This window comes from Eurytemora carolleeae, unplaced genomic scaffold (genome assembly GCF_000591075.1).
Source record: "Eurytemora carolleeae unplaced genomic scaffold, Eaff_2.0 scaffold195, whole genome shotgun sequence".
Classification (NCBI taxonomy): domain Eukaryota; kingdom Metazoa; phylum Arthropoda; class Copepoda; order Calanoida; family Temoridae; genus Eurytemora; species Eurytemora carolleeae.
In genome coordinates, this window is record NW_019396094.1 from 170,254 (window position 1) to 185,197 (window position 14,944).

Here is a 14,944-nt window from a genome sequence, read left to right on the forward strand (position 1 = left end):
TTTGCAGCGAAATGTTCATATGCAATATAAATATTCTATAAGAAGATGAAAGAGAGCCAAAAGTCAAATACATCAAGATAATTTTACACAAAAATTTTTATTTCCAACGTGGAGGTGATATATATTTAAAGAAATTAAGAAACTCCGTGGACAAAGCACAACAATTTCAAATTGTACAGATGGAGAAGTTTAGGCTCAGAATATTGCAGATCACTTTTTAGAAAACCATGAAAATCTGTATTCCCAGCATACTCTAGGAGAAGATTTTGATAAAGTGCAGCAAAATATACAAGAAAGAGTTCATCATGGATTACAGGATGATATAAATAAAGTTATTACCCAGTCAGTCAAAGATGCACTAAACAAAATGAAAGCAATGATGCAGTACTTGACTTCAGCTCAGACTGCTTAATGAATGCATCTAACAAGTTCATAGATCATGTGACCACCTTATTTAAATGGTTTCTGGCTACAGGCAAAATTCCTGCTTTTTTACTACTGTGCCCTTAGTGCCCTTAGTGAAGGACAACTTAGATGACATTGCTATCAGTGACAATTACAGGGCAATTGCCATTGGAAGCTTGATTCTTAAATGATTTGACTGGTTGATATTAATTCTAAACTCTGATAAGCTGACCACTAATGAACTTCAGTTTGGTTTTCAGAAGCTAACCAGTAACAACAATTAGGGCTGGGCACGTTCCGACTTTTTTGAAATCGTTCTGTTCCGTTCTAGAACGAGGGCCTTCAGCAGGATCAACCTAATATCCTTAATATGTACGATATACAGAAGTTAAACTGAAACCTGCTGTGTTGTCTGAGTGTTGTCAGTGTAGCAAAGACCGGGGAAGGGGGGGATGGCGGGTTTAAACTTTTCTAGACGATTTAGAACAAATTCCTGATTTAAAATGAGTTCCCAACTTAGAACGCTTTCTTGATAATAAGAACGAGTTAACGATTTTAACCTTTCTTTTCAAGCAATTCTCATTTCATTCTGTTCTGTTCCATTCTTTTACTAATTGTTCCAATATTTTTAATAATGCGTTCTAAGCTTTTGTTTTTTTCTCGGAACAATGGGAACGTTCTTGATCTTTCCGTTCGTTCTCGGGAAAGAACGATTGTTCCACCAGGAACGCGCCCAGCCCTAACTACAATGTGCAGCTGGGGGGTCAACTCTATTGTGGATTATTACAACAGATCTGGTAGAGCAGTTTAAGCTTGTCTAATGGAAATGAGTAAGGCATTTGATCTTGTCATGGGAAGTGCTCTTCTCAGAGTTATTGGAGAGGAGTGTTCCACCTCTACCATTAAGGTGTTAAATGTTCATTTACTCAAATCAAAAATGTAATGTTAGATGGGGAAATGCTTTCTCAAATACCTTCAATGTACAAAATGGAGTCAGACAAGGAGCAGTTTCTTCCTCTGTGCTATTCTGTATATACATTGACAAAGTTTTCAAGTTATTACGCTGTTCAACGATTAGATGCCAAATCCAGGGTGTCTATATGGGCATCTGAGAATATGCAGATGATATTAGTCTGTATTAGTCTGCTTTCTCATAGCAGAACAGGTCTTCAGGAAAGAGTGAAAATTTGCCAACATTTTGTCAAAGCTACTAAACTGAAATTTAGTACAAATATTTGAATTGAAAAATGTAAAACTAAATGCCTTATTTTTTCTAAAGAAAATGAAATAATCCCAATTTTACTTTATGAATTACCTTTACCATTTGTCATTGACTTGAAACGTTTCGAAAATATTCTTCAAAGTGATAATTCAATGACCATAGATTGCAATAAAAAATGAGCTATTTTCATTTCAAAAAAAATATCTTCATTCCCTTCACCAAGAATTTTATTTTAACAGTCCACATTATATTTTGAAACTGTATTATATTTATTGTTGTAGTTTTTATGGATCTAGTATTTGGGACTTAAGTTCCGGCCCAATGTGTTTCAAAATTGTATACAGCATAGAATACTGCTCTTAGAATTCTTTTTAATGATGTACCTAAAGATACGCATAGGTACTTGATTGAAAGTATTTCACAATGTTTACATGTAAAAACTATGTTAGCTAGTAGATGTGTGTCTTTCTATGAGAGTATTAAAGCAAGTTCTAAACTTTGCATTAGATTTCTTTCTAATTTATGCAAAAATGACCTTAACACAGTTCTTGGCAAAAATTTATTTTCAATTGCAAATGATTGTTCTGTAAATCTTTCTGATCTTAGTAAAATGTTGTTAAGAAACAAATGAAATATTTTGATGTCCCATTGGACCATGCATGGAAAGTTTCTGTTTTACACAAACTTTTAAATACAGAGGAACAAATTATTTTTTGTTGAAGGATTCGATGATTATGTAATAACTGAAATGATATATATGTTATGTAATGAGTAATGATCAATGTCGCCTATTTGTGCATAATTTTGCATATTTTTTCATTTTTCTTTTGTAAAACTATATATTTAAAAATTTAAACAAATTTAAACTACACCATTTATAAATATATATATCTTTGTGTGTGAATAAATCTTTATAATTATAATATAAATTTAGTCAAATCAAGTTCCATAAAAATGTATGATAAAAATCCACGAAATATAAAAAGAAACCTGCTTTGCCATGGTAACATAAGAAACTTTTAATATCTAAGATCATGACGTAGTGATTAAAAATGGGAAATTAAAATTTCTCTCAAAATTTAATTAAAATGTTTTGTTAATCATAATATTTTTACAAAGGATTGTGAGAAGACAATAAAAAGGGGGAAATGCTGTGTAATAATCTTGGCACTAAGTTCAGATACTGTAATTTTAAGATGTGAAATCACATACATGGACGTTTCAGCCTCCTGCCAAACAGTGTACCATTACTCAATAGCTATAACAGGTTACATTTAGATAGAATTGGAAGCATTAATAACAAGGCTAATTTTTCTGTAATCAATGCAAAAATTCATGGTTTTAAGAGTTTCTTGTTTACATCTTAAATCTGAAATGTTTTTGAGGTTTTAAAATCCTGTCCTGTCTGTGTATTGTAATTTCCAGAAAGAATTCTGGAGTAACAGAGAAAAATCAGCTTGATATCTATTCCCATTCAGTAATAGTAGTTTTAGCAAAAAGATCAAATATGTCAAATACATTCTTAAATCTTAAAAAAGACATCAGGTTAAATGGTTCGGTTAATTGAAGCTGATTTGGGGAGAAATACATTTACTTAAGTGATCAAACTTGTACTACTGGTCTGAGTGCATGAAAGGAAACGGTGGGTGGAAGGGAAAACAAAAAATTATTGTCTTCAACTAAGATACTTTTTAGTACATCCCGAAATTATTTGAAAATAAAAAGTTCTGTTTTTTTCTGATATGGGATCAAAAACTTTTCTTCATATATGGTTTTATGCATCTACAAGAATTCATCTTTTCAGGGAGTATATTTTTTAATCTAATCTCAACATAATATCTAGTATTAAATCTGTTAATTGGCCATTTATCTGGTGCGAGTGTTTAAAGAAATTTAAATGACTGGAAGGCCTTTTGATACTTAAAACTCAGATACAGATATACATTTATCTATCAAAAAAATTTAAATTTTTCATATTCTATAGAAAAATGTGCTGAAAATAAATTTAGTAAATCACTAGACAAAGACATAATTGCCATAAATATCGCAGCCTTTTAAATCAAAGTTAAATTTTAATATTTTCATTTTAAGCTTTTCCTCGCTCTGTTGTGCTCAGTGTTGGTGATGAAATCGTTTTAGAAGTAGGAACAGAAATGGGAACAGCACATGGGATTGTCGGTAAGTTTAATATCTCAGTCATAGTTTTCAACTGCCTCAAACCATATGAGGCTATACTTTTTTAACTGAAACAACTCAATTTTAGTACAATACAAAACTTTACAGATACTGACTCCTGAGAAATATTTTCAGGCCCGTACAGAATTGGTGCAGAATTAGAACTGAAATGCCAAACAGTCGAGTTAAAACCTCAAGCTGGAGTGGTTTGGTTTTTAGATGACAAAATTGTTCAAGAAACGGCCAGTGAAACTTCAGAGATAGATAATGAACTTTTTGCTACAACAAGTACATTTATCTTAAATCTGGACAAAAATGATTTAGCTCTTAAGGTGTCTTGCAGGTTTGTTCACAATTTATTTTTTTATTCTTAATTTAATGTATCTTTAATTCTGTATTCTAAGTTATACATTCCACATTCTACACCAATCAAAAACTTAGTGGAAAACCCCTGTTCTCTGTGTTGTGTTTTTACCCTAAACAAACTCAGATTAGGTCAGTTACTGTCACTGCTATGCATGCATACAGTGTGCAGTATGAGCAAAGAAAGTTAGTTTTAGACCTGCTTTGAATATTTTTTTTAATACAATGAAAGAAATATCTGGAGGATAAAAATATTATGACTAGACCTTATTATTTTTATGCACCCTTTTAAAATTTACAAAGTTAAACAACATGCAAACTTTTAAAAAAATTGAATAACAAAGAATATGAGTAAAGTGCAATTAATAGCATCTGTTTTAAATTTATCTGTTAAGGATAAAACATGATGACGAGGTTGTGGTGGATTTATCCCTAGAGGTAGATGTTATAGGTAAAAATGTTCTGCTGTTAAAAAAGCAAAACAGTACGTTTTTTCTTTCACAGGCTTGGTAATTACCCGATTATTATGAATGAAATTGATTTCATCAATGTATCTAGAATGACGAGACTACATGGTTAAACAACGGATTTGGTCAACTCTGCTCTGAATTAAATTATCATTATCTCTTCAGGACGGAACTGATCAGCCTAACTGCAAAAATGTAAAAATCTGTTTAAAGGTGTATAATGTAACCCTAAAACTTCATAAAGCTATTTAGTTACAAGTTCAGGGTGAAGTTAATTTGGAGTATACTGTATTCCACCATTTCCAGGCAAATGCAAAGCTAGTTCCTTCACGTCTCCTTCAACAAGAAGTTGCGAAAAACCATACTTTATTGTTTCTAACTATCCTAATACTTGTACTTGTGAAAATCATCTCTCAAGTGGGTCCATGAGCCCTCAGCTTGCTGGCAGGACAAACCTGTGAACAGCTACAGCAGCTGGCATTTTAAGCTGTCAGCAATATTTTCAATTATAGTTTGATTTACACCTGACAAAGTCCATGCATTTCACAATGTCTGGCCTAAAATTGAATATTTGAGCCATGGAAAGAAAAGGTTGCCAAGGAAGAAATATTAAAATCCCCAAGAGATAAAGAGTATTTATTCAGAGCAGGGTTGACTAAATCCAATAATTTTTGCACTGTTTTCATTTAACCCATGTTGGACAAAACCATTGATGTTGACTCTCACAACATGGGGAATAAACATTCAAAAATAATTCTTTAAATATCGGTAATCTGCTACCTTTTATCATAGACATCTTAAAAAGCAGGGAACCGATGTGTTCCACTTTAGGGAAAAATACTGGAATTAAAAAGGACACTGCACACAATTTTGGTATATTTTCAGTTCCCCCAGAGAAAGTAGAACTATTTGTTCCTGAGCTAACAGCCGGAGAAGAAAATGAGCTGGAATGCAGAGCTGAAAAAAGTAAACCTCCAGCAGTTATATCCTGGCTAGGAGTGGAAAACATGAAACACGAGATTGTTGAGTACACGGTAAATAAAATAAATACGACCAATAAAATACTTTATATGAATCAATGAACTACACTAGGAAAATTTGCCGCGTAGAGTCTACTACCATTATTTAACGTTTACCTAGAAATAATGGTAGTAGATTCTACGCAGCACATTTTCCACGGCATCCACGCATATTTTTGCAGTTTACGGCAATGCGCACAGCAGAAATCTGGTATTTTATCTGAAATTTCAAAATTAGAAATTATATTTATAAACTTAAAATATACACTATATGCTGATATGTAATGAGAGTACAGAAGTAATAAACTATAGGTTAAACTCTCATAAGTTGCAATTAACTTTCGTAAACTAAGCTGTAATATCGATTCCTAAATGTTAAAACAATTGATATTTACTGTCTGTCGCTCAGCAAAACTGGATTGATTCTCAAATATGAGAAATACTTTCACTTAATTTACTGTTTACATTCACAGAATTGTTCGTGAATGCCACGGAAAATTTGCTGTGTAGAGTCTACTACCATTATTTAATGTTTACCCAGAAATAACGCCACACCGGTAACCAATAGGAGCATTCCACCAGTCCTTGGACTCTGAACCTTCACATATGGCAAAACAATTTGGTCCCTGGACTATCTTGTATACTTTTCCTCAACACTGAGCCTCCACCATGAAGTAAACGAGCCTCCTCTGTGCATTAAAGCATCCTTAGAGTTCATAACATGTAAAAACAGAATTTTTTCATTTTTTTCAACAAAGTGGCACAAGTATTTTACTTAAGATTAATGTTGTACATTAATTGTCATGATTTGTGACTTATATTGACTCATAACGTGGTTTTTAAGATTATTTATTATTTATTTGTTTTATTATTCAATAAAACATTTCTAATTTTTGATTATTTTATCCTGATAAAATTTCTAAAAAAAGTAAAAAGGTTATAAAATATCAAATAAAATTACTTTCAAAATTTTTTCTCTAAATGTTTTCCTTTTTGCATAAATATTTTTTCAAGTTTTATAAACCACTTTACTAGTTATAATTAGTCACTATTATAACTATAATAATTGATTGATACTTCTGATCTTTAATAAACTCTTTTAATGCCACTATGAAGAAAAAAAAATTACTACATGTAAAAACCAATTGTTTAAGGAAACTATTCTGTACAGCAGAGGCTTGTTTACTGTATAGCAGAGGCCCTTACTTCATGGTGGAGGCTCAGTCTGCCTAGCAAATATGGGAGGATGGTGTCTGCCTGGCAGAGGCTCATGGCGTCTGGGGGTTCCCTCCCTCCTAGGACCAAACCATTAAGAAACTCTTCTTATGGTCTTAAACGTGTGTTGTGACAGAAAATATTGAAGAAATTGTTATGAATTTTTTCTTAGTTGATTATCATTCCATTTTCCTTCCTGCCTTTAAAATAAATATTTTTAGCCCCTCCCCCACATGAATTCTCTGTTTTAATCTCCTCGCCACTGCAGTTCACAGATTTGACGCATCAAATGTGGTGGTTCCTAGACAATGTAAATTGTATGAATCAATATCTGATTATCAATTAGATTTTTTGCCAAGGAAAGGGAACAAGAGGCCGATACATATCTAGTTAGAAGTAGGTTGGCGATATTACCTTCCGCAGAAAACCATAATTCAAAAATCAGGTATACAGACAATTATTCTCGCAAAACTTTGAAATGAAAATCCTGCAGCTAAAGTCTAAAGATAAAAATGAAGAAAAAGTATATCACATAGCAAGTAAATACTGAAAAAAGTACTCTATACTTTTTGTATCAATCTATACTTTCTGAATACAAATTTCTTTTATTCTTCTCAAGTTTTCGAACTGTACATGTAAAAATTGACCTTATCAACAGGATATTTTTGGCGAATTCTTTATATAATATATTTGTGCAGATTGAGAAATCTTGCAATTTTGGGAACTTGATAAGAACTTCTTGTCTCCCCCCCCCCCGTCAGGAGGGCCTTGCCCCTATTGCCTCCGTCCCCCCTAGTTGCACGCCTGGTCAATCCATAAGTTAAATCAGCTGAAGCAAAAAATCAATAGATCAAAACAGTTTTGAAAAATATTGGAATTAACCAATCCCCCATCCACATGAAAGCCCATAATGCAAAGCAACATTTGTTTATTCTGTGCTAGTTTAAATCTAACTTGTAATATTACCTATAATTGACATGTCATACACAAACGTCAGTTATACGTCAGTTCTTCTTTATGTTAATTGCTCTATAAAGCAAATTACGAAGATTCATCTTAGCCCACTAGTCTATCCTAACCACAGCGCTCACTGCTCAGTCCCTTTGCCTTTCAGCCTAACCTATTTTAGATGCAACACTTGGCCCCTTTTGCAATGCAGTCGTTTAGCCTAAAACAGGCCTTCCTAAACTTAGAAGAATAAAAAAAATTGAAATGACAATTAGCCCATTTTCTCTAAACTCTGCAGAACTGATCTACAACCTAGAAAATTTGTTTAAATAGAACATCATTTTTTGTGTTTTGTGTTGATCAGGGTGACTGATCAGCTTGAAAATTTATTACTCATATATCAGATGATGTCTAGAGTAAATGACGTTTAGAGTTATGATACATATTGAACTTAGGGGTCCATATAATTCAATCCAAAACAATTCCAAATGTTGATTAATTGATATTAGGGGTAGAAATTAACCATGTTGTTATTGTAAACAATTGGAAGTTTGATGTTAAGTCATTAGGTAATAGATATAGAGTAAAGGCATTCTTGCGTACAGGCGGAATCAGGTAGGAATAGATTTTAAAAACATTTTCTCACACTAGAGCTAAGCTAAGGCTAAAACTAAAGACATTTGAACTACGGTAAAATTAGATTCTAACCATGGTAAACTGATCTAAGACGACAGATTTTTTAACCATGGTTAACTTTAACCATGATGATAAAATAAATAATAATATTTATGTATTAATTTAGTTGCATAATCGAACACCCTGCTTTTGACGAGATCAAAGAAAATACAAGAATCTTGGTTGTCAAATGTAAGTAAATAAGTCATAATACAGGGGCGTACTGGAGGTTTAGATGGGGGGGGGGGGGGGGAGTCGTAGTCTTGTAGAAATTTTTTTGGGTTCACCTCTCTTCTAGCGGACCTTGTTCACCCCCACTTATAAACAGTATTGAGAAAAAATTGTACTTAAGATTAAGGTCTAATACAAAGAATGTTAGAAATTATCATAAAATGGACAATTTGTCAATTGATGCCTACTCCATAACAATTTACTCAATACATATCTTTCCAGGACTCACTTGTTTTAAACCCAAGCTTAACTCCCCGATTCTAAATGACACGCAGGCCAACTCTTAACAAGGCTGCAAACCCCAGTTCTAAAGGACACACAGTCCAATTAAATTGTTATACAGTGAATTTCTCAACCAGGCTTACACACAGGTAGCATAAGTTATCATAAGTACTCCTTTTTCATATCCACTTGGTACTCTACGTTCTCTTCCTTCACTGGTTCATCTAGATGATCTGATCCAGCATCCAGGAATAAACACTTCCTACGTTGGCTAAGCCAAACGGAATATGGATGTAGCGGAAGGTGCCAAACGAACTGAAGAATGCTGTACAATCTCTACTTCCTTCCTCTATTTGAACACAGTGGCAGGCGCCACAAGTGTCAGTTGACATGAATATTTTGGCACCTTTAAACTTCTGTAAATTCTCTTAAATGTTCATTAAATGATAAGGATCCATCACTGTTGAAGAATTTAAAAGTCTTAGATCTGTCACCCATCTTGTATTTCCATCTTTCTTCTTAACAGGCACTAATGGTATGTTCTTAGTATGTTCAATGACCTCTTGCTCTATCCACTCATCTATCTGATCCTTCAAGTTTCTCTTCTGGTCTGGGTTCAATGGTCTCACCTTGGATCTCTTAGGAACTGTTCCTGGTTCTTGATCTTTTCTTATGTAATGCCAGAACCAAAAAAATGTCCAGAAATATTTTTATCACTTCCTCCTTTAATTTCTCATCCTTGTTCATTATCTTGTTCTTGTCTATCTTGAATTTTTCACAAATAAATTTCCTCTTACTCTCTTCTGTAGGATAGTCAGATTCGTGCATTGAATGAACATTTTCTAATAAGTTTTCCCTGGCATCCTTCCCAACTTCAGGTTCACTCCTTCCTCTTAACTCTTCTTTAAGCCAGGCATTCTATTCAATGTCTAAGCTATGAATTGTTCACTGGTACTAGGACAAATATTCTCATCCCTATATCTTTGCAACCTGGTAATGGTATTAACATGTAATACTTTCAAACTTTGATCCTAGATTTCATAGGTTTAAATATTGAAGGTTATACAACATCAGGTTGCAAAGATAAAGGCATATTGTAACATCAGAACAAATGAGGCTATCTTGGCCACTGCAGCCTCTATGTCTGTCACCTTTCTCTCCACCTCTCTTATTCTGCCCCCTTCTGGATTCTTCTTTTTTCTTTACAATCTTGTGCCTAAGGTCCTTTCTTGTCACAAATAAAGCATAGCAGAGGATTCCCTGAGTTCTTATTTTAGATGTTACTTCTGTTCTGTCTGTCACTCTCCTACTTCCTGATGGGATTCTTTTTATTCCAGTTGGCAAACTTCTCTGTTTTCCTTGTACCACATGCTATAAATTCCTTAGAATCTCTTTACATGTGACCTAGCTTCCTGCAGCAGAAACAGCTATTCTCAGGTAACATGGCTTTGACATCTTCATAGTCAGATTTGTCAAACACTAATCCTGGCATCGCGTTCACTTCCATAGGAACTTGTCCTGTTCTCCACATATTGTTCATCTTTGTGTTTCTTTCTTCTTCATTAAAATTAAATGAGCTTGTTAATCCTGCCATATAGTAAGAAGCTGATTTGGGATCAATGTTTATTGTTCTTAGGCTTCACACCTGGTGATCAAATATTTCCTTAATTTTGTTTTCATTTCTCAGTATTTTAGGCATAAACTGTAATCACGCTTTCGGAAATTCTGAATGAAACAACCCTGCCTTCCTCATCTTTTTCTTTGGAGAATTTCTTTAATAATTCCATAAAGAATTCTGGCAATCTATTTGTATCAAAAGCTATCCCTTCTCCAGTCTGCTACAACAGTACTATCTCTTGCCTAGCTGCTCTAGAATTATACAACCTAGCAAGATCTTCTTTATTCCTTTGTCTGGTATTGTATGCCAGTCTTGGTTTGTAAAGTGTGATTCCAGATGTTTATATCAGGTAAACACTCCTTTTGAATTTCCTGCATATCATGGAGCCTTTTCTATAAAATCCAAATCTCTTTTCAATTTTAAATAATTTTTCCCAGGTATTCTCACTTGCCGTTCCATCTATTACCTTTATATTCAGGAACTCCAACCTCTTCTGATCCGCCTCCATGATCTTGTACTCCTTGTATTAGGGGTATTTTGCCCCTTCTTCTGCCATGTTCATCTCTATTTCTGAACCGTCCTTGCTATGTGGTATCCCAGGAATATAAGGATTCCATAGTATCCAGAGTTCCTATTGCTGTATCGTCTTCTAGGCTATCTCCTCGTCTCATCTTTCTTAACACTATGTTAAGTACTAACTTGATTCTTCGTACTTGTAGGTCTAGGCATTTACATCTAATCTTGGGTTCCTTGATTCATGGTGCTGCCACCAGTTTTGTAATAAACGCCTACTCGATAACAATTTACTCTAGACGTATCTATCCAGGTCTTACTTGTTTTCAAATCAACTAGGCTCAACTCCCCGCTTCAAAATGACACACAGGCCAACTCTTAACCAGGCTGCAATCACCAGTTCTAAAGGACACACAGTCTACTGAAATTGCAACACAGGTAATTTCTCAACTTGTATAATTCAAGTAGTACCAAAGCTCTGTTCCAAGCGTACTTAAGCTTCTGATAACATAATTTAAAGCAGAGTTTCAGTCAACTGATCTGTATTTCGTATTTTTTATCAAAATTTGGTTATTTACAGCGTAATTACAAGTTATGAGCACTTAATATATATATATATATACATATTAAATCACACTTATGGGTATGACAAAGTTATATCAAACATGGAATGGGTTAATTGCAGAATTAGTTAGTTACTATATGAACAAATTATGACATATATTACAAGTTTTGAAACAGGTAAATTTAAAAATGTGTGCGAAACCCGCCTAATTCTTTTCACCCCCCCCCCCCCCTCTATCTTTGGCAGGCTCGCAACTAGACATTCAGCAAAGGACTAATAGTTTCGCCCTAAACATTTCTAGGGGGGGGGGGGGCAGAAAAATGTGTATTATATTCCACCAGGAAAAAACTACCTTACCAATTCAGGATATTTTGGAGGCACATTTTTATATTCTTTTCAGTTTGGGGCAGTTTGTGTGGGAAAAGTCTTAAATTTATATTTCAGGGATTTAAAATCTTGGACCAATAATTCTAAGGCCTAGTAAATACTAATCCATGAAATTTGGATAGTTGAACACAAACAAAACTATGTTTATATTTTAGATGCTCCAGTTGTTAGATTTTCCACCTCAAACCAGATTGTGAAAGAAGGAGACATGATCGAATTAAGTTGTTTCTATCATGCTTATCCTACAAATATTTCATTTATTAGATGGTATTTTCATAATTTTAATTTAAAATGTTGACATTCTTTATTAAATCTTTTACATCTTTATAATCTTTTTATGTAGGTTTCATAATTCTAACGAAGTTACAATTGAAATGGTAGATTTAGACTTGAACATGGACGACAGAGAAATGTTGGTTTTAAGTAACGTGACTAGAAACCAAGCTGGGGAATACCACTGCCTTGTGAGTAATGAAGTGGGCACTGGAACATCCGAAACCGTCTTAATTGACATTTTATGTGAGTTTATTTTTCAAAATAAAAACTATATAATTTTTTAGTTAAATTCTTTTGTTAAAAAAATAACTTTTTAAATGAATATTTTTGATATATCTACAGCCAAAAATTAGTCAAATGGTCAAAAATGGCACTTTGGAAACTAGAACGCTCAACACAAAGTCTTCAACAATAATTTCAATTTTCTAAGGAATATTTTGAATATTTTTTTTAACTTTCTCAACTATATTAATGTTAGCGATCTAAAAACGTAGGCCTTGAAAAGTGGGATATTACCCTGTTTACCACTCACTTATCTGAATCCCCCCCCCCCCCCACCTAATTATATATCAAATTGACAAAATAGCTCAACCAGGATTGGGTTAAATTCTTTCCTCATACCATTTTTAATTTTCCTTGGACCTCAAGATCACAAAATTGATATCAATGATTGTATAACAATTAGGGTTGCACTATGACTAATAGAATGGCTCTTGTTAGTTTTAGGCTTCAATGCATAATTAAAGATTGGATGTCTACCTGGGTAAAATAAATTTCATTTGATAAGAAAAACGAGACAGGGACCTACAAGTCTTTAAAAAATTTAGACAATCTTATAATTTTTTTTGTACTTTTGCAATTAAAATTTACAGTTAAAAATTTTAAACTATCTTTTTAAAGATTCAGAGGTCCATAATAATACTTTTATAATAATATGTTTAAATATTTCTTTTAATGCATATTTGAATTTTTAGATCCGCCAATGGTTGAATTAACCATGGACTTTAACATCCCATTGGTTGAGGGAAATGAGGATAAAATAACTCTAGTCTGCTCAATCATAGATGGAAATCCAGCAAATCTATCCTCAGTCCTTTGGTTTCAAGATACAGAACAAATTATGGAATCAATAGATTGTGAGCCAAGGTACAGGGTGTCCCAAAAAACATGGGAATTCAGTGACGAATTCGATATCGTGTTTCAAATAATTCTTTGATTTAGTATAGTGATACCTACTGAGAAAGCTGTAATCTGTAAGAGTTTCGTCTGCTATGTTTACATTTTGTTTGTTTATGTTTTGACTGCAACCGGTTGTACTTAGTAAAACAAGAAAATTACAGTATACAAACAGAGTAACCTTGTCCGTATTCACTGTTCATCTTGCGGAGACATTATTGACACATCTTTGCAGTCTTTTACCCTTTTCATAAAATAAACTCTAGCAGACATAATAATATTATGGCTATTGAAATTAGGTATTACAATGCTAATTCATAACAAAGACGATATCGAATTCGTCACTGAATTCCCATGTTTTTTGGGGCACCCTGTAGTATGCATGATCTTTGAATATTATTATTATTATTTATACACAACACAGCACACACATTCGCGAGATTTAAGTTGATGGGGACCTCTGAAGTAAAATAAAACATCTGGATCAGTAAATCAGATAAGAAAATCAGCCAGATAGCGAATGGATTAAATAACAAATTAATTGGAAAACGAATAAATCAGATAAAGAATAAAAAAAAATTAAAAAATGGATCATATAAAAATGGATTAAAGAAATGAAAAAATTATATCGTATAAATATTTAAGTTTATGCATGAAGTTTATGGTGAGGGATATGCTTAAAAATTCCTTAAAACATTTGAATTTATAGAAAAGACAACATATTGGGACATCTTTGCGTATAAAAGCTATTCTGTCCGTCTTTGCTAAGCATAATCAAGAAGATCAAGAAAATGAATAAGAATTAGAATAAGAATAAGAAATAAAATAAATTTTTGTGTAAATCTATATAATAAGGCTCATTAATCATAATTGTAATATTGTTCCTTATTTACATGCATATATCTTTCCTAGTAATTTCGTTTTCGTTTTTTTGCGCATATGTATGTTTCCTTTTTTTCCCTTACTTGTAACTTGCTTAGACTCTTAATTTCTTTCCTAAATCCTTTGTTTTCAGAACTTGTTGTTACTATTTTCAGAATTTGTTTTAACTAAAAAATTTCAACCCCCCCCTGTGTCCGCCCTTACCCCTTCCTGACCCCTGACTTAAAAAGTACTTCAGAACTTCTTTCCCATTGAAATCTAGATAAATTAGATCGAGAACCTACAAGGTACCGAAAGGTACAAGTTGTACCGAAATTGATACCTAATGTCATTAAAACACCTCTATTCCTGTATCAAAGCATATGATTCATGTCAAAGAAATGAGACAAAGAAATGAGATGAATGTGCTGCCAGATTACAACCCCTGGTAGATCAACATAAAACCCAGACAACACCAAACTTTCGCAATAGAAAAAATTCCGAGATTTGATCGTAACAACCCGATCATGTCCTGGGGACGACAAAAACATCTCTTTTATTTTAAGACTTGAAAAGTGTGAAAGCTCTGAGTTGTAGGGGGGGGGG

At 33.3% G+C, this 14,944-nt stretch overlaps 1 protein-coding gene across 3 annotated transcripts in view; it reads left to right on the forward strand.

Moving 5' to 3' along the window:
- The window catches only part of LOC111694724 (hemicentin-1), a 39,968-nt gene that overhangs the window by 2,178 nt on the left and 22,846 nt on the right, over positions 1-14,944 (forward strand). For all 3 annotated transcript variants that reach the window (XM_023463715.1, XM_023463716.1, XM_023463717.1), the window contains exons 5-14: positions 2,824-2,894; positions 3,719-3,805; positions 3,938-4,145; positions 4,561-4,616; positions 5,518-5,666; positions 7,226-7,311; positions 8,617-8,681; positions 12,181-12,292; positions 12,369-12,544; positions 13,276-13,447. In XM_023463715.1, the coding sequence (XP_023319483.1) occupies positions 2,824-2,894; positions 3,719-3,805; positions 3,938-4,145; positions 4,561-4,616; positions 5,518-5,666; positions 7,226-7,311; positions 8,617-8,681; positions 12,181-12,292; positions 12,369-12,544; positions 13,276-13,447 (1,182 nt within the window). The remainder of the gene's footprint in view (positions 1-2,823; positions 2,895-3,718; positions 3,806-3,937; positions 4,146-4,560; positions 4,617-5,517; positions 5,667-7,225; positions 7,312-8,616; positions 8,682-12,180; positions 12,293-12,368; positions 12,545-13,275; positions 13,448-14,944) is intronic.